The sequence below is a fragment of the Anthonomus grandis genome, chromosome 22 (genome assembly GCF_022605725.1).
Source record: "Anthonomus grandis grandis chromosome 22, icAntGran1.3, whole genome shotgun sequence".
Lineage (NCBI taxonomy): Eukaryota > Metazoa > Arthropoda > Insecta > Coleoptera > Curculionidae > Anthonomus > Anthonomus grandis.
The window spans coordinates 15235965-15262425 of NC_065567.1; the positions used below are offsets into that span (position 1 = coordinate 15235965).

Below are 26461 nucleotides of genomic sequence, written 5' to 3' on the forward strand. Positions count from 1 at the left end.
CAAGTTTTATTAGACATTTTCCTGCTAGAGGGATAAAAGAGCTTTCCCGCAGCCTAAGCATATAGGAAAATACGAGTATGCAACCGCCGTTTCGAGTTTTCCTTAATTAACGAGCCCCGTTTATTCATTTGGCTCGTCTATTTTTGCTTAAGCACACGAAATAATAAGGATAAAGTTTTGTTTTTTCTTCAGTTTTAGTGAAGTTTGCAATTAAAGACGATAAAATATTATTTCATTTTAAAGCCTACCGGAAATTGGAAACAACATCATGTAAATTGTACTTACGCTATTAAAATATAAATAGCAATGTTGTGTATAAAACCAAAAACCAGATTAGACTCAGTATTGATTACCGCTTATCAATAACTTAGCTAGTCTATTGAACAATGATAAAATTGAAGTACTACGATGAAAGCAGGTTAAATGGATCCAAATTAAGTCCATTAAATTACCAAAACCATTCCCTTTAGGAGCAGTTTGTCACTAATTGGTTATGTGGTGGCTAACATACGTATAATATAGGCGCTGCCGGACATAGTTCATGTTGGTCACCTGATAAGCAATGTAAATTATAGGTGGCAACATTGTGACAGGTGAAAAGCAGGAAATTTTACGGGTATCCAAAATAAATTATGTCTGGCGGTCGCTGTCGTTCCTGATGACGAGTCAGCTTTTAAGGCACCAAGATTTTCTTAAGAAGAAAATGAAAATGTATGTACATTATCAGAGAAGACTATAAGAAGATATCTAAATAAGCACGACATTTTTCAAGAAAATCGACACCCGGCCTTTATAAGATCGTAATGAGAAATTTTAGTTTGGGACAAGGGTAATTCCCAAATCTTATACTACCTAAGAGAACATTAATAGAATAATTAAAGGTCATTTTAATAGAATGGAGCGAAATAAACTGATATCTTATCCAAAAAAAGTTTTATCCGTAGTTGAATGAAATAGAACCAACGAAAGAGAACTTAAAAGGATGATATTGACCTGGTTTGCCTAGGCATTGTACGACGAGCGATATTAGATAAAAAGGATGTACAGTTATAAGTACTATTAAGAAGTTTATGACATAGTAAGAGATCATGTATCCTTATGAGAGTTGATGGAAATCAAGTGAAGTTCTTCCTTGCTAGAGGCCATCATAGTCCAATTCATAATGCCTATTGAAATTAAATGCTATCAATGTAAGAAATTTTCTTTGCACACTTTTAATGGGAGACGCAAAAACATTATAACACGGGGACCTGACTTTTGATCCATTGTCATGTGACAATGTAGACAATGTAAAATATTAAGAGATCACTGTTTTCTAAGGATCGCAAAATATTTAACCATTTATCATCTGGCTTAAAGTCGGTTTTCAAGGTCTTTCGCCGTCTGCTTAGGTAATTGCGTTTGAAAGCAACTTGAAACTTCTTGAGCATGGATGAAATGGATGAAAAATGGATTTATACAATTTTAAATTTATATGTTTAGTTTTGTTTGTTTGCGTTCATTTGTCTAGTAATTTTTCTTTTTTATTGTATTTTAATGGCTATTGTAACTTTAACATTTCGTACAGTATAAATAAGATAAATTCTTATGTTAATAGTTGGTTTTTTATATATTATTTTAACTCAGTATATTTATATATCTATATATTTATTATGCTTTGTCAACAAAAATGAAGAATTTATTTTGGATATTATTTTGAATTTGAAAAATATTAATATAATCACAATAACGTTTATTTATTCCATAATATTTTAATTAATACTTTAATTGATGGGTTCGAACCACAAATTTAATATTTATTGATCAAATCGGCAACATTGCATGCTTTAGAACATCAACAAGAATGTATGTCTTTTATTCAGAGCGCGTGCTATTCCCAATTATATTTTCTTAAGAAGATATCCAGGGAAGTGGGTTGAGAAGCGGAATAAAGTTCTCTGCGCTTTGCGATATCTAACCATTTGATATCTCTTAATTTATGAGTTCAACTATTGCGTCTACGTATTCCGAAGATACGTAAATCTTATTGTCTTAATACGTCGTTTTGTTTGAATACTATTAAGAAAAGAGCCGCAATCCATCGAGTCACAAAAATTAATGTAAAGCAAGATTAAAGATTTGTATTTTTTTTTGGTCTCTTGATTTAAATAATATCGATGTGGATACAGCATTTGTAAAGTTGAATATCGAATTAAAAAGTTTTTTTCAATTAGGTGCTAATATTTTTTTTACAAAACATAATTTATCTTCCATTGTTAACCCTAAACCTTTTGCCTTATTTTTAAACATTATTTTCTTATTATTAATTTTAAGTATATGAACTTACTGCTGAATAGCTACCCAGTGCAAAGAGCATTGCCACAGATTTTCTTAAAGTATCATTAGCATAAGAACAATACTTTTGTAAATATTATATACCGGGTGGTGCGTCGCCGAGCGGAATAACTTTTTGAAGAGACCAATCTCTTGAGAATTAAATGTAATTGCAAAATTAGCAAATTTTCGGTTCAGGTAAAACCAAACGGGCACCACTAAAATGAATATTGTCACTGGCGTGAGGAAAAGTGTCAATAAATCAGTGACAGTCGATATTTCAAAACAAGTATGAAGTATTCAATCGACGAAAAAATAACCATAATTAAGTGGCATTATGCGGGAAACAGTTTTAGAGCAGTATCTGAAATGTTTTCAGTTTATTTCCCCACCAAGCCCATTCCGTCCAATTCAACTATTAAACGTATTGTCAATAAGTTCGAGTCCAAAGGTACCGTAATAAATAATTGTAAATGTTCAACTCAGGATATCGAAAGTAGAGCCGAAGAAAGAGAGAACAGAGATCTTAATATTCTACTGAGTGTGGAGGAAAACAAGATGGTTAGTACGAGGGTTCTTCGGCAAGAGTTAAATAAACATCATACAACGGTATTGCGCACTTTAAAAAAACACAAATATTATTCATATAAATTCGAAAAACATCAAAAGCTGCAGGAAGGAGATGAAGAGCGAAGAATGGCATTTTGTTTTGAAATGATGGAAAGAGCAAATAATGATAGGAATTTTTTAAGAAATATTTGTTTTACGGATGAATGTACATTTACCCTTAACAATGAACCAAATGTTCAGAATTGCCGGTATTGGAGGCAAGAAAATGAACATCGCTTTGTTCATACTCGGACACAATATCCCAACAAAACAAATATATTCGGGGGAATTATTGGACACCATATCATTGGACCCTTTTATATGGACTATAACCTAACAGCTGAAACCTATTTGGACTTATTTCAAAATCAAATTGGAGCCGCCTTGGAAGAAGTTGTTCAGGAAGATCAAATGATCTGGTACCAAATGGATGGTTGCCCGGCCCATAATACCGGTATGGTTAGAAAGTGCTTGGAAAATGGCAATATTATTGGTCCTTGGTATCGGATACTTTGGCCAGCTAGGTCACCTGATGGCTTGTGGGGTCATTTATAAAAGTGTAAAATTTGAGAATCTGAACCAGTTACAAAACGCTATTTCGTTAGAATGTAACAAAATTTCCCAATATCAACTTAGTAACGTTAGAAATGAATTTTATGATCGGTTAGGATAATGTTTAGCTGTTAATGGGGGATTGTATTGTTGAACTTTTGATTAATTGATGTTTTTATGTAAAATAGTAAAATATTAAGAGTTCTGTTCTCTCTTTTTTCGGATCTATTTTCGATCTTCTGAGTTAAACATTTACAATTATTTATTGCAATGTCTTTAAACTCGAATTTACTAACAATAGGTTTAATGGTTGAAATGGACCAGATAGGCTTGATGGGAAAATAAATTGAAAATATTTCAGATACTGCTATTGGTTTAATTAAATTCTAAGTATGATAAAATTATTTTTTTAATAATCGATAATAATAATTGTTATTGGTTTAACTACATCGTTATATTATATAAAAGTTTAGATAAAAAAGTAATGTTAACGTGTCTTACTTTGAATGTATGATTGTGAGATTGATAAAACGAAAAAAAAACATTTCTTGTATTCGGCTGTACGTCAGATTTGACAAAGCCTTATAAGAAATTGTTTGCTGGTGGCTGGTGTCTGGTTTTACCTCAACCGAAAATTTGGTAATTTTGCAATTACATTTAATTAAATAATTCAAGATTCGCCTATTAAAATTTTTTGAAACTTTACAGGAGGATTTGCCAGATTGGTCTCTTCAAAAAGTTATCTTACATTTTTTCTGTAAAATGTACAGGGAAGCCAATAATTGACCCCCTTAAAATTTACATGGGATTTCCTATGTTCCGCTCGGCGACGCACTACCCGGTATACACACTGAGATAAGAAGTGTTACATCCAAAAGGAATAACTTCTTCAACTTAAATTCAATTTTTTGGCAATGATTCACACATCAAAAATGAAACGATAACATTTGCAAGAATTTTTATAGACAAGTAATAAGAAAAAATTTAATATTTAGTTTGGCGACCCGTAGCTGAATATATTCCTGTATACTTCATAGCACAGCACAGACAAAATAAGCTGTTCGATGTCTGGTTGCAGCACCTCATTTCAAGTAATTCAATCTTCGTGGATTAGCTGCCCTCTAGATAAGACAATAAAGTGACTGTTTGTAGAACATCATCAACATAACACGCAGCAGTCATATTACCTCGAGCAAAGAGAAGGGCTACAATAGCCTCCCAAATGACAGTCAATGTCACGCTGTACTCTACAGTCTTACCTTTCTATCTAGTGCCATCTAAATACCTAGACAGAATCGCGATTGACGCAATTGACGACAGTGGTCCGCAGTCAAGCACTAACCCTGGACGGTATGAAAAAAGTCCAAAGGCTGGAATGCGACGTTAGAGTATATGTATACTAGCACTCTACCTTCTTCACCAAACTATTGGTGAGCGTATATGTGACGCGTAATGGTCTCGTAGGGCTAGTTGTTAATAGCGCTTACCTTCACGATCTCTAACATGATAAAAATCTCTAACATGGTCATAATTTTAACGTTTTTTCAAGGCATTTGCTATGCTTAACTAGCAAACGATACTACTACTATAACTAGATATTGACGAGCAATATCTAGAAATAACTTTCTTCACAAAAACTAAGAGATCAAGTTCGAAAAATGGTAAACCAAAGCAAAGATAAAACTTTATCGTTGCCGAAAAATCAAGTAGAATTATTCCTTCTGGTTATAACTCTTCTTATGTCAAAATACAACCCAGTAAAACAAAAAGTATGGCTCTGTCTGAGATATTCTCTAACTCAAACTTTTTAGACTCTTTTTGTTAGATACCTATCCTATAATTTAGAATGTGAAAGTAATCTAAAGTAAAACAGTATAAGGACAGATGCTTTATTCATATTAAGAGATTGAATTATATAGTCTGTAACGTCGACTAATGCTTTTTCCATGCCGGTCTAAAATCCGATTATTTTTTTGGTAAAATATTCGTTTGCTTTAGGAAAATAATAATTTGAACGCCATTACTTTCATTTAAAATCGTAAAATTGAACAAAGGTCATTGAATTATTTAAGCTGCCTACATTTAGATAATGGAATTTAATTTGCTTATCTGAAAAGACCGGAACGTAGGTATACAGTTTTTTTAATATGTGTCATGAGGAATTAAAAATAGAACACAAAATAATATTAAATTTCAATTTAATTTACCTTTAGCAATTGCATTCGACTTAATTTTTTGAATTATTTTTAAGATATCGTTATTAGTTACGAAGTTCAACAAAAATTTGTATATTATTATGCTTTTCGATACTTACTTAAAAGCCTGCATATTACTGAATAATATTTTAAAAATCTACGAACAATACTTTTAATGGCAAAATCTTTTTGGTAGAAAACATTATTAAAAATGATTTTATTAAAGGAAATTAAAACATGAAAATATTTTGCATATTAATGTTCTCTTTAGGATTTTTTATGTTCTGTCACATATCTGTATTATCTTCTAAATAATATTATAATTAATTGTTCATTTACATAAATAGTGCCGGAATACCTTATTAAATAAGTAACAAAATGATTCTGTAATAACAATATAAATTTTACTTAAGTTTGTTATGCTACATTAATCTATAAAATATTTTTTTACAATTTCGAAGAAAATGTTGCATGCGAAGTAAAACAGATATATAAAAGAAATTTATTCAAAAAGTGGGTTTAGACTTGAGAGTTGCCATGATGCTGCACTTGGGAACATAAAACCGCACATGTCAATATAAAGCTTTGGTAGTATAAAATGATTTAAAAGTTGAAAAGTGTCATGTTGAATCCTAAAAGAAAATAACTGCTTAGCTAATAAAAGCTATAATAATCGCTAGTTAAACGCCTATTTTATTTTAAATACAGACCTACCATTAATAATGTTGTAAATTTAATATGTTTAAAATTCTATATTTTATGTTGATACGACAATCGTTAAAATTGTATCTTTCCATCTGCACATGTTAGAACAAAAATAATAAATTTCGTGTTTTGAATTTTAAGCTTAGTTTACTTCTATTTTTACTGGGAAATCCTATAGATTAATATGTAAAAAAACTGGATTATTTTCATATGTTCTAATAATTAACTGAATCGGTCATATACAGATCGTGTTATCCTGAGCTACGTATTACCCAAAATAATGGCAACACCGCTTGGTTGCGGCTTGCAGGCGGCGGAATTTTTCGTTTTTATTTTTTGAACCGGGAGTCAGCAGACTTCACTTTGCTGTATTACTGCACGTTGCATTAATAATTTTTGAGCGTTATTTTCGTGTTTTTTTCACTATGGCTGTTTATACCCGTTCCGAAAGAGTTCAACTAATTAAATGGTTTTATGGAGGCAATTCGGCAGTACAATGTAGAGATTTGTTTTCAGTGACATTTGAGAATAGACCGATTCCTTGTGCAAAAACGGTTTTAAATGTGGTTACAAATTTTGAGACATCTTTTTGTCTTCAAGATTGTAAAAAATGCCACACAAAACCTCAAGAACCCCCTGTTGAAGTGGTCCAGGATATAAAACGGCGGGAAGAAATGGTTTGCAGTACCCTAGAACTTGATTCGACACGGTCCACTAGAAGTATTGGAGAGGAACTGGGAATGAGCAATAAAACTGTTGCTCGTATCTGGAAAAAATATGGGTACAAATGTTTCAAGTATTCAAAAACTCAGGAAATATTTCCTGAAGACCAGTGGCCAAGAATGGAATTTTGTGAAATCATGATGGAAAAGGCAAATGAAAACGAATATTTTTTAAAAAATATTTTGTTTTCTGATGAATCTTCTTTTTCATTACATGGCAAACACAATCCTTCCATTGTTCGTTATTGGTCTCAGGAAAACGAGCACAGAAGTTTTCAGTTTCGTACCCAGTATCCTCAGAAATTGAATGTTTGGGCATGTATTTTGGGCGACAATGTTATAGGGCCATTTTTTATTCATGGCACTTTAAACGCCCAAAAGTACCTTAAGCTGCTGCAAAACCCAGTTCTTCCTGCCATTCAAATCCTACCTGATGTAGATCTGGGATCGGTTTATTTTCAGCAAAATGGCTGTCCTGCTCATAACGCGGCTAGGATAAAAGAATTTTTAACAAATACTTTTCCTAATCGCCTTATTAGTGGGACTGGCTATATTAAATGGCCTCCTAGATCTCCAGATTTGTCTCCAAATGACTTTTATCTGTGGGGTTACCTCAAGCAGACCATTTACAAGCATGAATTTAGTAGACCAACAAATTTAGAGGAGTTGCGAAATAAAATTGTCGAAGGTGCCAATTCCATTTTACCCGAAACTCTTTTGGAGGTGCGAAATAGCTTTTACGATAGGTTAAGTTTTTGTTTAGCGAAAAAAGGCGGTTTATTTGAGCCTTTTATTTAAAAAATGATATGTTGTTAAGTTTGTTTATTAGAGTTTTATTTCTGATTTTTTATTATATTTTTATCAGAGTTGATATTTTATTTTTTATTAGAATAACGGTTTAATATTCATTATGCAAAACACAGCATATTAAACATTTTAAGATTACAATTCTATGCGGGTTTTACACATTGTCATGTCTGTAAAACCCACATTAGAATAAATATTTTAAAAATGCCTGGATTTTCGCGTAATATTTTGGGACATTTTGTCGCCAAATGACGCAGTTCCCACAAAAGTTATATGTTTACTAATCCTGTCCTCGGGCCGACCGGGGCGGTGCTCTGTTGCAGGCACTCGTACACGCGCGACGTTGCAAAATTTCGCCTCTATGCGGTTTCCTATAAGTAACGAACGAAAACACGATCTGTATATTGATGATCCGTAGATGATTACTTTGTTACTGATGTCTTTATTTTATACTTTTCCTTTATTTACTAAAATTTCTTTACGACCCACTCCAATGGTACACATCAAAAAGCTTCATCCTAAAGTAAAAAAGACTGACTTTTACAATTTCCTTTTTTTATATTAAATATAAAAAGGGTGGATGGTGAGTCTCTTAAAACTAACAAAGATTCTGCAACAAATACCTATTATATTGGAACATTCGCACATTCTTTAAAAGGCTCTTGCATATCCAAAATTAACTACATCACTAGCATAATATAAGTGGAATATGTATGTATATAATTCTGGAATCCGTTCTTTCAACAAAAATAATGGGTACATCCACTTATGGGATAAGACAGAAGGAGGGAGAGTATCCCAAGAAATAGCATAGATGCAAAATATATTAGATGGTAAACTAAAAATCACACACGTGTAATCCTTTACTCATGCACCGGTCAAAATTATAATATTGAAATTAAGTGTACATTAACGAATTTAACAGATTCTAAGCATTTATATAATTGATCATACATTTTTGGTTTCTGATGTTTCAAAATTTAGTCCTAGTGATCAAGAATTTGAGAACATAGAACCAGCGCCGTGAACGTGTGCCCAAATTTACACCTAACGGGTAACAACTAGTCAAAAAAAAACACAAACTAAGAAGCCTTTCATGGTTCTTAACGTAAATACATCTGATATTTATTTCCACTAAAAAACTTGAAGAGATGTTATGTTATTAGGAAAAAAATTAATACAAGCGAGAGCCTAAAATAAACTGGATGCGGTACCAGCGAGAGGAACCTTGGACATCGCAATTCAAAACAACTTGAAATTCAGATGTTGCTTTCTCAAAAGCTACAATATCAACGAAAATTCTAAAGTTTATCGAGAAGCATGATCTGCTGTACAAAACTGCAACTGTGACCGAGGCTATGCCCATTTTAAAAACTTACGAATAGAGAAACCCGTTATGCCATAAACTGATCTGAATAAAGAAAATATTTCAGAATTAAATGACGATGAACCTACATTTAATGACGCCTACTCATTAATTTTTTTTGTAATATTCGTAAATATTTTTTAACAACTGTAGATAAAAAGTAATAAATGTTTTATTTTTCGCTGTGTTTTCTATTCCACTTATATAAGATTTCAGAGCCAAAGTGGATAAAATCCATTAAATTCTTATTAAAATAGGGTTAGTTACTTTAATTCCTAATTTTAAATTTTCATATCAAGATGAAGATTTAAGTTCGTCATCCTATTAGAACTCTTATTCTCTCTATTCCTAATAAAAAGTTTTAATATATTTATTAAACATATCAGTTACAAATTGATAATTTACTTTTAAATGGTAATATATTTCCACATCAACACAGCCAAATAATGAAATTCCAGCTGCCAGAAATGTCACTCCAGAAATGATCGGCGTGTTATCGGTCCTTCGTTTCAATAAATCTGATTTAACACCTATTGCTAGCATGGATGGAAACATTAAACGCCGTGTTAGATTTATGATGAAAGTTCTGTGTCAACTTTTGGAACGATATGTGATTAAGCGACGCTCGCTGGCGCTCCGCTTCATTATGCGATTAATTTAAAAGCTTTTTGTTTCGAAATTATTTTTAATATTGTTAACTTTAGGTTTGAGCTTAATGGAAATGAATTTTTTTTTCAGTACCAAGGATTGTATTGAAAGACACTTACGATGGTCCACCCGAACCGGATGAGCTGGATTATAATCCCCACGAATATTTAGATTTTGAAAATTTTGAAAATTATGATAACGAGAATGAGCATATGGGAGAATCTGCCGCTTCTCCTGGTTCGAAAGCAGACTCCAAAGAGGTTTTACACGAAAATGCTACTGAAGAAGATGATCCTACTACTGAGCTGCCCAATGTATTCTGGTTTGGTGAGTTCATTAAAGAAATAATTTAAAGTAAGCTTATTCATCTCCAAGTATTATTATTAATTTATTTGACAAATTTCAAGAACATTTTCTATTAAATACTAGGAGCATTTTAACTGATGCAAAACATTTTCATTACAAATATTTAAGAATAATAAGCTATCCAGGAGATTGAAGGGCTACTAGTAATTTGAACAATGGGTTTACAAAATGTTTTTTCCAGAAATTCATCAATTACACATCATTTATGCAGGAATTGGAATCACCATCATTACCTTTGTAATGGTATCAGCATTAGTTATACGATATTTATATAAACGACATCAACGCACCAAGGATAATAGCAATAGCTATGCTGCAAGTGGATCTGAAAATACTCTTCCGCATGGATTTACTGATGAAATTAGTGAGGTAAGGATTAGTTAAAAATTGCAGAAGAAGAAATAGTTAAGAAGTTAGTAGTTAAGAAGAAATAACTGGTATAACAAATTGTGTACTGTACTAACTAGTAAACTCGATAATGATCATGGCGTGAAACCCCGTATTTCAAATTTAGCCTTTGGATAGGGAAACTTTAAGTGAGGAATCCAGATTATGTTTCTTATAAAGATATCCAAGAAGTAATATCTTGTATATCTTAGAATTTCTGTAAATGCTTTGAAATTTTATTTTCCGACAATAGTTTTCTACATTGCTATATCAATGAACTAGCTTAATAATCGAAACTATATTTGAATAGTCTTTATCTCTAGACGTTGGATCAATCGAACATGTGTGGAATACATGAGAAGAAGACTAACTTCACAAACTTTATTAGCTTTTTGAAGCATTACTACCATTTATAGTCCTGTATTGCTTTAATATTTTTCCACCTTTAAAAATAATATAGTTTTGTCAAATGCAATGTTTCTGCCGAGAATTAATAGGCCAAAAAAACCATTCTGAAGATACTAGATACAATTTTTTTCATTTGAAGAAAATGGTAACTCATAATTATAAAAATTTAGCTTTTTATTCTTCGGTTGAAAAATGTAATTTACTTAAATGCAATTTTGTCCTAGTTGTGAAAAAAATATACCAAAATAGTTTATAGACTTTTGGCTGTCAATCTAAAAACATTTACATGGAAGTAACAATGTAAAGTTCTTGCCTAATCTTTCGATTTAATTTCAGTAAAGTCTTAAGAAATTAGTATATTCTAGAACAACCGAGAACTTGGAATTCCACACAAGTAGTTTGGATTGGTAATTTTTTGTTAATTCGTATTTGCTTGAATAGTTTACTTCCTTGACTATAAATTTCTATTCTTATAAGATTCTTTTTAAATTCAGCATAATAGCATATGTTTTTAAGCAGGGCTATTACATGATGCTAAAGTATCAAAGTAAAAACGGAATAAATGTTTCTTTTTCTGTACAAATCAGGTGATCTTAAATTAGTAGCATAATTAAAGCATAACTTTCATATGGTGCTATAGGTACCGAAACAAGAAAATAAAAGAATGTTCTTACACTTATCACGGAATAAAGCTATTCCTTTATGAAAAACTATATCGGAATGAGTATATTAATGGTAATATGATAAAAACGGTATTTTAAGAGGTTTAAATTTCCACCTATAATTCCTTGACTTTCCATATGTTTTCATCTAGCAAAAATAGATTATAACAAAAAAAACACCCAAAATATTTGGTTTATGATCGATGAAGAAAAATAAAGATGAAAAGCACTCTGCTGAAAAATATGCTATGATTAAGAACTAAAATGAATTACGCCTTAAAACGTGTTTTTGGACGACAGTTACAAAATGTGTATATTCCGATGAAGCTAAAAATATTTATTCTCACCTTCATTTCGAAATAAGCACATATAGGGCCATCTACTTATGCTTTAAAAAGTGAAGTGTTTAAGGTCTCTGGAGCCGGAAAGGTGAACTTTTTAAAAAAATATGAATTAAACAAAAATATAAGAATTAAATTAATTTTTTAAAAAAAGTGTAGTTTGTGCAGAACTCAAAAATACTCATAGAGCCCTTTCCTTCGTCTAATTACTTGGGGCTCAAATCTCTCTACTGGTTTAGAATTTTGCTTATTCCACATTTATAAAATCAATATAAGGAAGCAAAGCAAAATAAAATCTATTGCTATTTTCAAAAGCGCTGAGCAGATGTTCATTAAGTTTACGCTGAATATAAAATTTGCATGCAGACTATTGCTAATTGTCAAGTAGAGCATAGAGTTAACTTATATCTTATATAACTATATTGAAATTATCAAAATATTAATCTGTTTATGCCGTATCGATTAAAAAGGGGAGAATTAAATAGATTAGACAAACGGTGTCAATATATTATTAACCAGGGACACAGGGACATACAGTTCATGTATCCCTTTAGGCTGTAGGCCTTTTATCCCCTCTGAAAATTGCCGACACTGCTTCTTTTCCCTGCTCTGCTCGAGTTTATTATATAACCGGCGATCTATCGCATATGGTGTATAAAAAACCCCTGTCCGGGAACATTAAAATGCCCTTTCGAGAGTTGGAGAGCAAAAAAATTATGTTATAAAAGCGTTCAAAATATAAAATCCGCATAACTCAAATTTTGAGAAGCGATGAAACGTGGGATAATTTATTGCGTAAATTATGATGTGATAAATTAATATCAAGACATTTCTTTTTGTTTGGCTTTTCATTTATTCATACGTAATCTATACTTGACCTCGAGAAAGTGCTCTCAGGCAATCGAAAGGATGTTGAGTATAGTTTTACTTACACTAACGTAATTCGTGTTATGGTATTAGACTACTTACTTAATTAGACACTACGAAATCACTACGAAAGATCTCGAGCAACGTATGTGCGAACGTAGATAGACTCACGATAAATGTCGTATGTAATATATTATGAGATCCTACACTAAAATATGGGATGCCCTGGTACCTAATAGTAGTAGGGACGTGACTAATAATGACAATACATATCATTTGCATCTAGATTAAAGTAAATTGAGATTATAAGTTCTCTACTCAGTAATAAATGTCAAATTTTTAGCACCTTTTAGATGTACTCGGTGAGGCTCCTATTATTTGATATGGAATTGATGGTACAAACACAATTATATTTATTTAACGGGTTTAAACAGACTCTTAAATTTGATTATTATCAAAATTCCACAATCTATATACTTATTATTAGTTTACTATACTGACTATACTAGTCAATGGCACTATTAAGCCCAGTTTAAACCATTAGATTTCCATGAGTTCCATGAGATTCTAAAGTTGTCTTTAGAAGCTTTGCTACCTAAGGAAAGGACCTTTATTTACTCATTTTTTTTAAAATAATAAATTGAAATTTATGATCTAATAATATTCAGCATACAATAATCCTGAGCTACCATCTGCAAGACCTTCAAATATACAAATATTTTTTATTCTAGGTTGATGCTGACATCGACTTACAAACCACCTTACCACTTTCTATACCATCCGTAACCATCCACCGTCCATTACCACCATGCCTACCAAACATCGGTCCATCCATTTCCGATGCAGTACGTTTTGCTGAGTATCCAGAATTTCCTCGCCTGCCTTCGCATACTCGCACCTTTCGCGGATCTGCTAGTGGAATTTTGGAAACTGAAGTAGTTGCAACTCGCCCGATTATGTGTGATGCCAGTACGAGTCACACTAGTCAATATTATTATGGATGACCCGAGGTGACGGGGAGTGACACCATTCCCCGTAGGAGCATCGAAATCCAGCGAGAATCCGAGAGGCGAAACAGCAGTTTCGCTTGTCAGGAACCGCGTACCTATTGTTTTTAATTTTGTTAATTTTGGATTGTAAGAGGCACAGAATAAGAATTAGTGTATTCCATTTATAGGTAAGAGTGCAATAACTGTTGAAAACTGAAAGGTGATAACATTTGATATAGATAGAAAATACCTGCTCGAGGGTTCTCATAGTTGTCCAGAAGTATTTAGCAATCAAAATCACTTTCAAACTTGGTAAAATCGTAACGATTGCTCTTATGTTCTTGCTTATGTGGGGTCTTTTTTCAGAAGGAAAAAAATACTAAATATCATTCTAAAAAGTACTTTTTTGATATATAGTTTGTATACAGGAGGTCAATTCAAATATTAAAAATTACTGCAAATTAAAAACATTTTTAAGCGCAACAGAAACCCTACACAAACTCCATATAAAATAGTTATTTTTTTTCATAAGGTGTTCAAAATGCATTTAGAATTCTACTCTTAGTCTCGTACAATGAGTAATAATCTAATACATAATGAGTCCACAAATATTTTGTCATGAGTAACAAATCTCGACTTTCTATCAAAACTGCAAGTGATTTAAAAATTTTTAATTAAAAATCGGAAAATGTCATCGGCCATTATATTATACATTTTCAACCAATCCGCTAAACTGGAGGAGCATGCATGAAAACTTGGTTCACACGAAAGGTTTAGTGGTACTTAGTCTTGCTGAAAATATTTTATATTTTTATTTAGGTCTAAGAAATTTTCTGGTCAATATGAAAAGTATACGTAAGTTTTTGAATAGGTTAACATGAAGGAGAAAAATGTTATTTTTATTTTCTATTATATCGTCAAACCCTCTTTCAGATGTATATTTTAATAATTTAAAAACCGATAAGAGAAAAGAGCTATTTGCTGACTGATTAATTGGTAAATCAGTAAAATCACTCCACACATTTTTTTCCATGATTTCAAAGCGCAAAAAAAATGTTATATGTTTTATATTTAAATTTCAAGCGAATAACGAAAAGGAAAAATTACTCCCACTAGTTCCGCTTGGCTAACCATTAATATCACTGCCCAGATTAAAATTTTCTAAAGCACACAAAGGGAAGTTTTTAGTCAAAGGCTTAGAATTGTTTAGACTTTTTCCCACAAAAAGAAAAACAAGAGAATTTTTATATCAATTGCCAAAGTTTTAATTTTTATCTTTTCCAAGCAGGAAAAGAAAAAAATATTTTTTTATCGGTTATAGGCTATTGAATACTCCATACTAAGAAGTGATGATATCTGACAAGCTTTTCACACGAACCTTTTCACCTTTTGAAACAAGATATGTACACTCTTTTTCACATAACAAGCGTATCGAAAATTGATTCTCCGATCTTGAGGGATCAAAAAATAAAAGTGGATTCCTGCTAGTCGAATGTAAAGTACCTTAACGTGGTTGACGTTTTATTTCTTAACTTTAAGTGAAAAAGGAAAAAAAAACAAATAGAATACTATGCATTGAAAGCTTATCACAAAATGGATGGGGCCTTTTAACATTTGAAACTAAAATTGTGGTTTTAATTAAATTATTATCAAAAATTCGTACAATCGTACACATGCACACAAATTGTTATAATATAAGCGATGAAATAATTTTAAAAAATTGTAAACTTTTTTATTAAAAATAGTTTATTAAACCTAAAACATCAACTTAAAAAAATGTTATAACAAATGTTCAATTATTTCTCTGTAAGCCGCTAAGCAATGACCCAAATGGTCGTAAAACTCATTTCTAACATTCCCAAATAAATAAACTGAAACTTTGTTACATTCCATCAAAATTGCATTTTTTAAGTCTTCGAGATTTGGATAATTATTATCCTTGTAAATTTTATTTTGTAAATGGCCCCGAAAAAAAACATTTCCATTGAATCCGTTATTTAGAGATTCCCGAACAGGAAGCGTAGTATGCGCCGGGCAACCATCCTGACTATCCCCGGCAAGATCATTTAAAGTCGACAAAATTTGTTCCTCAAGTAGTTCTAAATAATCATTTGCATTTAAATTTAGATTGAGAAAGCGATGGTCCTAAAATGTGGTTTTTAGGAGCATTATTTGAGTTCGTATTGTTACATATCTATGCTAATTTTCTTTATCCCAATACCGATAACTTTGAACAATAGGTTCATTTGAAGTTGAAGAAGTAGTCCATACTTGCAGTGGAGTTAATATGTCAATGGATAACTAAAAATGCTTCGGTCATCCTCCACTAAATTTATTTAAAAATTATTAATTCTACATGTTTCGGACATATAACATGTCCATCATCATGGATACAAATTGAGGGTTTTCCTCAATACATGTTAAAGCTATAGTGCCTCCGGCAAGGTCAAAAGGTTAAAACAACTAACAATGAATAAAAATGGCTTATTAGGATGCCTGAAAAAGGGACTAAAACTGCATCTACATAAACATTAAAATTACATGATTACAACACTACGATCCAAGGTCTAATAGGTTCATTGTTTAAAGTAAAAGTGCATTCATCTGTGAAGCAAATATTTTTTATAAAATCCCTATCCATGTTTACTCCTTCCATCATATCCAAACAGAACTCCTTCCATATCTGTACGTGAAATATTTCTGTTTTTTTTAAGTCTGAAATGCCGTTGTATGATCAATACCCATAATCTCTCCAAGATTTCTTGCACTTATTTTTCCTTCATTTTCACATGTAAAGAAACCTACAAGTTTCTATAATTTTCTTCATTTTCTGGCCTGTGATTATTGTTTTGTTCATTGTTTGCCTCACATTTGCAATTATTTACTACAGTGCCCTTTTGCTCAAATTTTGTAACAGTTCTATTAACTGTTGATTTTTCTGGTATCTGCTTATTTGGAAAAAGGCTGCAAACAAGTCTGAAATTTCTCGGTTACTATTGCCTTGGTAAAACCATTTAATCATAATTTTTTTTTTGAGTAGTGTAACTCATAGCTGAGTTTTTTAATCTAGAATTTGAATGCAGTGAACTTATTACGACAAATTATTTAATGTTCATCACCAGTCAAGGTAATAAATTTTGGCTGGCACACCTGTGAATACCAGGCAATAAAAAAAAACAAATTTTGGTAAAGATTTTTGACTAGTTACTCCAAAATTGACAAATTAAAAATAATTAAAGTTATTTTGTTGGTTGCAGATTTTGGTGCTCTTTAAATAATTGTAATACATTTTCTCTCTGAAATAAGTACTATTAAAAATTTCATAGGATGTCCTGCCCAGCGGTACAACAGCCTATATATGGCCTAATATATACCTATATATATTAGGCCGGTATTATACGGTGGGCGATGCTTCATGAAAAATTAATGCAACAAACTTCTATATAATTTTTTCGAAAACTCAAAATTAAGAAAGATACAGGGTGTTAAAACAATTTTTTTTAATAACTTTTTTTCCAGTATACTGATTTTCGCCAAATTTTGCATGCAACTTACTAGTGTTTATTTGTATCCACTCTATTAATTTGACGCTAGTTGTCGATGACAAAAGGCCTAAGCTTTCCTTCACCTTAAGGAAAATGGTTTAGAACTTTTTTCTTGTTTTTTTTTTTAATTTATTATACAATGTTGGTCTTATTTTTTTTTTAACTTTTTAACCACAAATATTAACCATAGACTCTTAATGTAATTACATAAAGCGATGATGGAAATAAACTTTTAACTAAGTTTATAGGTTTATTGTTTCGGAAACGGATAAAATAAATTAAATTTTAAATATTAAACGGATATACAGGGTGTCCGGAAAAAGGAGGCCACTCCGCCGGCCACATATAGGGTGGACCAAAATAATGCGACTTTCGTTATGCCATTTTTTAATTGGGCGCTCGGTATTCAATATACAGGGCGTCAAAATGAGAAATATAAAATCGTTTTTTTTGGTGTAAGTCGACTGTTTCATGAGGTATTAAATTAAAATTTGGTGTAAGGGGGTTTTTTGGAACGAGAAATAGAAATCCGTTCACGGATTTGCTATACCTTGCAGGGGGCGCCACCTGCGGTATATTGCATGTGTTAAAAATACCAAAACTTTTTTGTACCCCTGTATAATAAAGTTCTAGTAAAAAATTCTGATTACCCAATCTTTTCTTGTAAAAAAGTATTCTTAGTAAATGTCGGCCTGAAAAACCGTTTATTAGATATCTTCATTTAAAAGTCTAGATATTTCTTTCAAAACAAATTGGCTGACCTCGGGCACCAGTAACTTTTTACGTACTCTTAAAGTGACAAATCTAAACGCTTCTGACGCTCTTAACAAGCTTCTCAATTACTCCTGAATCTACATTTTTTAAATACATGTTTGTATTTGGCGTGTTTTCTTACAACTTATAAAACCATAATGGCTCATAGACCAAGAAATGTACCCTTTTCCGAAATGGCGGATATGGTTTTGATGTTTGGTAAGTTTTAAATATTATTGTAAACAGTAAATACCTGTAAATTCTCAACTAGGAAAATGTTTCTCTAATGCTAGTTTAGCCGCTAACACTATGCCCAGACATTCCCAAACCAATTTCATCCCAAAAGAAAATATTTTTTAAATCTGATTAACCGCCTAAGGGAGACTGGAAGTTTCAACAAAAGACGGTTCAACCAGGGTAAGAGAAAGAAATTTTAAGAATTGTCGAAGAATCACCAAACATTAGTACTAGGGTTTTGGCCACATAACATTTTACGGAGTCAACAACTTTACCCATTTCATCTTCAAAAAGTACAGGGTCTTTTACCCGACGAATGTGAAATGAATAATAGAAATGTGGATTTTTTAAAGGCGATTCTGTTTACTGACGAAGCCACGTTCACGAGAAACGACATGACAAATATCCATAACGCACACATATGTGCTGAAGAGAATCCTAGGGCCATAGTTGAGACACATCATTAAGTAAATTTTAAAGCCAATGTGTGGGCAGGTGTTATGGATAACTTTCTTTTAGGACCTGTCATTTTACCAGGTAATTTGACTGGTGATTCATTTCTGTTTCTACAATACTGCCCGATTTGCTTTGTGATTTGCCTCTAAATTTAAGACAAAATCTTTGGTTTCAACTCGACGGTGCTCCAGCTCATTTTGCTATAAATGGGATATAGGAACTATTTTCATCAAGTATTTCTTAATCGCTGAATTGGTCGGGGTCGAGATGCTTCTGTTCCGTGGCCACCCCGTTCGCCCGACCTTCCACCTTTGGATTTTTCCGATCCGATTTTAAACGAGGATCATTTAAAGGAAAGAATCATTGCAGCTGGAGAGCATTTCAAGTTGAAACAAAATATTTTTCAAAGCCTTTATTTTCTTTAATAAAGAGGGCTCGTATGCGTATACAAATGAATGAAGGTCACGTAGAACAATAGTGTATAGTGTAGGGTCATTATTCTATGATTTTTATTATAATAAGTAATTTAGCATTAATTTAGACAAAAATATGTATGTTTATTTTGTTAACTTCTTAAAATCTATCTAGATTTTAAAATTAAGATATCTAATGAATGGATTCTGAGGCCAACATTTACTAAGAATACTTTTTTTACAAGAAAAGATTGGATAATTAGATTTTTTTTACTAGAACTTTAATATACAGGGGTACCAAAAAGTTTTGGTATTTTTAACACAGTCAATATACCGCAGGTGGCGCTCTCTGCAAGGTATAGCGAATCCGTGAACGGAATTCAATTTCTCGTTCCAAAAAACCCCCTCACACCAAATTTTAATTTATTTTTTTATGAAACACTCGACTTACTTCAAAAAAAGGATTTTATATTTCTCATTTTGACGCCCTGTATATTGAATACCGAACGCCCAATTAAAAAATGGCATAGCGAAACTCGCATTATTTTGGTCCACCCTATATGTGGCCGGCGGATTGGCTTCCTTTATCCGGACACCCTGTATTTAATTAAATCCATAAATTTTTCAAACGTATCGTTTATATCCTTTCAGGTTTTCAAATCACAGTAAACTTAATATACATATATGTAATCACAACAATTGGACAATGTGTTTTTTTGTATTTTTTATTGCAGATGTAACTCATCTTGGATTTTCATTTTCAGATCCGTTTAAATAAGAACAATTTGAGTAAAAACGTTATTTTAAATATTTACTTCAAAATTAGTTTCCCTTAATTAACCAATAAAATCAAGCGTCTGGAGGAATTAAAGTTTATTCTTCTGTGGTTAATTTTGATGAATTTAGTTAGTAAAACTTCTAAAGTTGTTAACAAATTCAACGCTTATTTTATTTTACCTTTCAACTAGTTCATCTTTGTCTTAACATATTTCACAGGAAAAGCTATGTTAGCAAGTTCAACCAATTTAGCTAAGAAGGTTAATTCCGTTTAACTGACTTTATTAAGGTTTAAAATTACAAGTTTTTTTTATTTTAAGTAGTTAATTCAAATCATACTTAACAGGTACTACGGCAAAGATAAAAAATATACTTTTAGGCTCCTTTATATAAGCCAATGAGGAATATGAGTTTATAACTAATTTTATAAGTGTGTCGATTATTAATCGAAAATTAGTGGAGAAAACATACTTACAATATCTTATAAAAGCTTAAGATATTCTTATCCATAGCAACAAGGTGTAACTAAGCAGAATTTTTAATAATTCAATTAGCTTATAATAAATTCATTTAGAACTCAAAACCAGTTAATCACCCGTAATAATTTAATCTTCATTTCATGTTAAATTTACATATTTAAAATGTTCCATTATTATTGTAAAACGTTTTGCTTTCAGTTACCGGACCTCATGAATGTTATAATGACACATGTTAATATTATATACATTTAATAATCAATAACAAATTAAAATTTTATTACAAATATTTATATCCCTAATTACTTTTTGAAAATATAGGTACTTATTTTTGGATATAAAAAATTCTAAACTTATATAATAGAATTAAAGACGAATTTATTTATTTTAAAATCTGGCTTAATAAAGTTACTTAAAATAAAATAAAGGGTTGATTTTTCTAAGTTTTCAACTTCGTTGAATAAAATACAACATAAAAGGTTTACACCCCACCCCGCCTCTAATCTTAAATAGGATTAGGGCTCCAGTGACTGTTTCCTTACTTACTAAAGGGATATCTAATTCTATTTTTACAGCTTTTTTAGGGTCCATGCGAAATTCGGTCAGTAGGTTAAATAGAAAAACTTTCTTTATATAACCGGTGCTATTTTATTCTGTAAACTAGGCACTATTGCCAACTTATTAGTTATTTATTAATCTTACGGATTTGCTTAAATCATAGATCATAGAAAGATATTTATTTTTTATTCTGATAAAAAAAGTGAACACACAATCACAGTGAACGTTGTGATTAGAATTTTGAAGTCCTTAATTTCCTTATTAATAAGTATGCCCGTTTAATAGAAAAAAATAAAATTCTAAGAGAAGTCATTTATGTCATAATGCTTCATTACATATGGATTCAAAACTTTGCATCACCTTATTTTTATACGCAAAAACTCTTTAGCGTCTACAAATTTATGAGGAGTTATTTATCAATGTTGATCTTTCATATTCGCCGCATATTTGTTGCCTGACAAAAATATTATTTTCTTTTACATTTTGTTAATTTTTTTCATCCATTTTGGTTCGATTATTCGACAAGACAGCTACATTTTAGAAGTTCAGGTGGAAAGACGCCTTAACATGTCATAAGATTGACGGTGCAAGAATAGTGGCTTTACTTGAAAAAGTCAACTGTCAAAGGTTCGTGGCTAATATTGCTGCAATTTGGCAAAGTAATATGTCTCGAAAATGGAATTGTTATCTCCAGAATAATCTTCTTCATGATAAACCAAGAAGCGGTAGAAGGCGCTTCAATAAGAGAACAGTTATATTCACTTAATCATCCAAAGAAACTTCGTCATGTCGCTCTTTAAATTGCAGAGGCGAATACTGTCCATAGGTCTAAGGTGTCGCTGACCACTAACAGTACCCCGACTACAATCTGAACATTTAAGTTCGTCAGCTACAGTGAGCACAAGAGCACATGGCTTTACCTGCGAAATTTTGGAACTCGGTGTTTTTTCTGACGAAGCAAGAGTTTGTTTGGTTCAGAGTAATCAAAGTATACGGGTATAAATAGAGCCAATAAGAAGTTGCCTAGCTTGCTCGCGTACCCCCTATGTTGCAGCAGAGAAAATTTGCAGGAGAAAGTACTATGTTCTGGATTGGTATCGAAATATATGGTCGCACAGAGTTAATTTATATTCAAAGTACAATGACACGATGGAGATTCTAGACCCTTACACCAGACTATGGCGAAGAGCTGTTTATAAGGCTGTTTTTAGGGATAATAACGCCCTTCACCGTGCCACAGCTGTAAATGAGTATCTGAAGTCGGAAGGCATCAACCACTTGGACTGGTCCGTATTATCACTAGACATGAATTTTAAAGAACATGCTTGCGACAAGCTTTTCAGGGCAGTGGCAGCCCGAAAAATCCCACCTAGGACTTTACAAGAGTTTGTTCGTAGTGTCGGGATGAATGGAATAATATTCCTCATTAGCATTTCTCTAATCTCATAGACAGTATGGGCAGACGTCTCCAAGCTTGCATAAATGCTAGAAGTGGAAATACACGCTATTAAAATTTTCAGTATCTTTATGAATAAAAACTATCAATTTGTTAATTTTAATTTGTATGAAAAAAAACTATATTTTAAAAAAATCTTCAGAGTAATGAAAATTTTGCACTAGCTTTTTACTTAATTAAAACTAATCAATTAATAAGTTTCTAATCCATTTTTGTCGATAAAATAATCTTTAAGGAACTTTTAAATCTATGTGTATCATGAAGACATTTAACATCTTAAAACTCTAATTAGGTCAATCCGATTTATAGCTTTTAAATTAATTTATAATCTCTATAATATAATATCTCTATGTCTTGACATATCTACGTTTTAACTTTTCAATTTGATCCACTTTGTAAATCATAATAGCCAAAAAGTGAGCAATAATGTAAATAAAACTCAACAGGAACGACGAATATTTATTAAACTGGCGTAAATAAAATTATGTCGTTTCCATAAGGCCGCATTTTACTCTATGAAAATTACTCTTGTGCATCATTAGACTCCAATAAGACCATCATGTACCGGTGTATTGGGGTCTGATGGCGGTTTTGTTGAGCAAAACATGTAACATCTTAATTAAAAATATAACAAAGATTGACAAAAAATATTGATTTGAGTTTTACACGTTAAATTTTTCTTTTAGAGAAATTGTATCTTTGAGAAATGTGGGTGTTTTTTTCGTGAAACAAGATACAAAATTAACTGTTTAATTTGCGAAGTATTGTAATTAACTTTTTATCCTATATTTTAATCTGGTTTAAAAAAAAGTTGCAAGCCTTCGTAGAAAGGGTTAAAGGTACCTATTGCTATAATCGTTACTGGAAAAATTTAAGGTGTTCTTAATACTATTTACATACAGTGCATCCCAAAAGTTATGTCTAAATTCATTTAAAATTCAGGGGTGTGTTCGAAAAAAAAAACGCTCGGACCCGTCGATTTTTATTTCAAGTTGTGCATTTTTGTACGTGAAGTTTGTATATACAGGGTTGTTAAAAAATAAATTACGACCATCAACTTAATTTTTTCAAATGAAAGCACTTTTTTTTTATTTAATTTTTGAATTTCGCGTTTTTTCAATTTTCAAACTAGGATGCTGCCATGAATGCGTTAAAAGTTTTAATTTTTAATCAAGTAATCACGGAAAAAATAGTTTTCATTCTATTTTATTACTTAAATATTTTACACGCCTTGTCCAAACAAGTATTTTTAACATTCACTTTATTTTTTTTAAATAGAACATTATACCACACTCAACCTAACCCCTTTTAAAATGCTGTTTCTTCCTATTAATTTTATATGAATATTTTTTATATCGGTTAATTAATAAGCCCTTTGTAATGCGACGACTGCCTATATTTATTTAACTGACATAACACATCATATTTTGTCAAATGACATATTTGACAATAAAACAATAAATTTTTCAGTGTAAATTTTTTTACAATATTTTAATACTACGTATTAAATTTAATTAATTTTAAGTTAAAAAGAAAATACATTCTGTTAACACTTACCTACCATAAATATAGAATTTGTAGCTACACGCAAACGGTAAACAAAGCAGAAAAAATGCATAATATGGTAAAAAAATATTGGGCTTATTTTCAATTATTTATTCTAGTATCAAACTTTTTACTTGTATTTTTTACCACCTTGTTGTATAATGCGATCTCTGCCTCTAAATTACGTTTTCTGCAACCTTTTCTAATAATTCTGTAATTATGTTTTGAAAAGCATCCGAAATTGATTTGTGATTTCCGTTGTAATTTCTGTAGGTCCAGCACCTTAGTAAAATATTCACGCTCTTACGTACCCCCGCACAAAAAATTTAAAACTGTCAAATGGCCCTTGGGGTCCAGAGATTGGATCATGAGTAGAAATAACTCTTTTATCAAACTGATACCGTAAGTGTTCAGTTACTTCTCTAAAATTATGTAGAAGCGCACCGTCCTGCTGAAAATACATATTTCTAAAAATTGCTACAGGAAGAAGTTCTAAATTTTCTTCAATTTTAATTCTTTAATACGGCAAATATCGTCCACCAGTTAAAGCGCCATGAAAAAAAGTCAGTCTGATAATATGTGTTCCGATAACTTCTGCCCAAACATATATCTCGAGTCGTTCTTAAAACTGCTTAAAATTAACAATTCTCTGATACCATTATTTAATATTTTGTCGAATATTGTTCGAAAATCGAGACTTATTACAAAATTAATTCAGCAGAGGTGACCTTTTCAATAAGGTATAGTTCAAAGATTTTTTATCGACTCTCTACTGGCATTTAATTTCATTGCAGGTTCTCCTCCAGAAACTATAAGATTTATATTGGAGCGCTTTTACCGTTCTTTAAGGTCTAAAGTAAAATAGTCGATGAACAAAAATAGTCGACTGATTTATTTACTACTAAAAATTATCACTTGCGCTTACTAGAATATATTTTTATATACTACTATTTAAATTCGATTTAAATATGGCGCCAATATTCCGAACTGAACTTAAACTGAACTGTCAAATGGCCTCTTAGCGGCGACGCGGCTTCTTATATACTCAGCAGATCATTGTCTGGAAGATTCTCTAACCTTCCATGCGTCGCCAGGGATGTATTGTGCCCGCTTAAGTCATTCATGACGAAAAACAGGTGGTATTGGCGGCATTTCCAATCTCGTTACAATATTAATGACAAGTATAACATCAATCTTAGCTCTACATTTAAATGCTAAAAATACGTGTTTGGATATTTTAAATAGGCGTGTAAAAAACTTAAATAATAAGATACAATGAAAAATAATTCTTCGTGGTGTTCTGATTAAAAAAATTTAAACTTTTAAAATGTATTTTTTCTAAGATTATAAAAGAAAAAATACCAAATGCGGTATTATAGTTATCAAAATATTATTTTCTGTCAAAATATGCCATATATAAAATAAAAAAGTTATTGTCAGTTTCGTTTAAACCTTAAGTGACGAAAAACAAGTGAATAGGTCCAAAACTGCTTTTGTAGCCCTTATATTTAGAGTTTCACTACAGGTAAGCCAAATTTCATTGCAAAGTGGTCAAATCAGAGCTCTGCAGTTTTATAAATTAAAATGTCATTAAAACACTAAAGTAAATAAAATATTGTTTCACAGCACAAAACGAGGCTCAAAAGAAAACGTCAATAATGAGCTCTTGTCTCTTTTTAGAGTTTGTCAAAATTAAAATATAATTTATAATTAATTTTTTTTAAATAGATTTATAATTACTTGACTATAATCCACCATTTTTTTATCCCTCCGGAACGCTAGTTTCTTATAAATTTAGCTTAGCGGTTGGCAGATTTTTTTTTCAAATTTACACTTAAAAGTTACGGAAAAATTGACACACGACACAGGCTACCCCGTGTACATATATACTTAAAAATGAAAGCATTCAGCAAGTGATTGAGAGCATTTTTAAATCTATTTTTGAATTATTTTCAACTCTAGGCAGGTACTTATTAAGTAGATCATATATATTAAAGTAAGGTTGAAATCGTCCCAAGAGAAAGAGTTTAAAAACCTATATAAATGTACATATATTATATATATGAAGTGCTTCAGAGTTGTGAGGGCAAAAGTCAAGAAGATTCCTCTCTGACAAAATATCGAAAATTTTTACGCAACTTTTATAATTTATTTAAACAATTATCATATCCAAAGATGTATTAAGCAAGCAAGTAGATTATCGCTAAAAGAAAAAGCCCTGTTTTCTACAATTTTTCGGTCATTATTCAGAAATTGCTGTTGGCGTTACAAATACAATACACTTTTACAGAACTAAATGATTCTTATA

The 26461-nt window shown here is 31.4% G+C and overlaps 1 protein-coding gene across 1 annotated transcript in view; it reads left to right on the forward strand.

Moving 5' to 3' along the window:
* LOC126749218 (uncharacterized) overlaps positions 1-14286 on the forward strand; it is a 504530-nt gene extending 490244 nt beyond the window's left edge. The window contains exons 7-9 of the mRNA XM_050458903.1: positions 10008-10244; positions 10465-10652; positions 13680-14286. Coding sequence (XP_050314860.1) covers positions 10008-10244; positions 10465-10652; positions 13680-13952 — 698 coding nt within the window. The 3' untranslated portion in view covers positions 13953-14286. The remainder of the gene's footprint in view (positions 1-10007; positions 10245-10464; positions 10653-13679) is intronic.
* The last annotated feature ends 12175 nt before the right edge of the window (positions 14287-26461 follow it).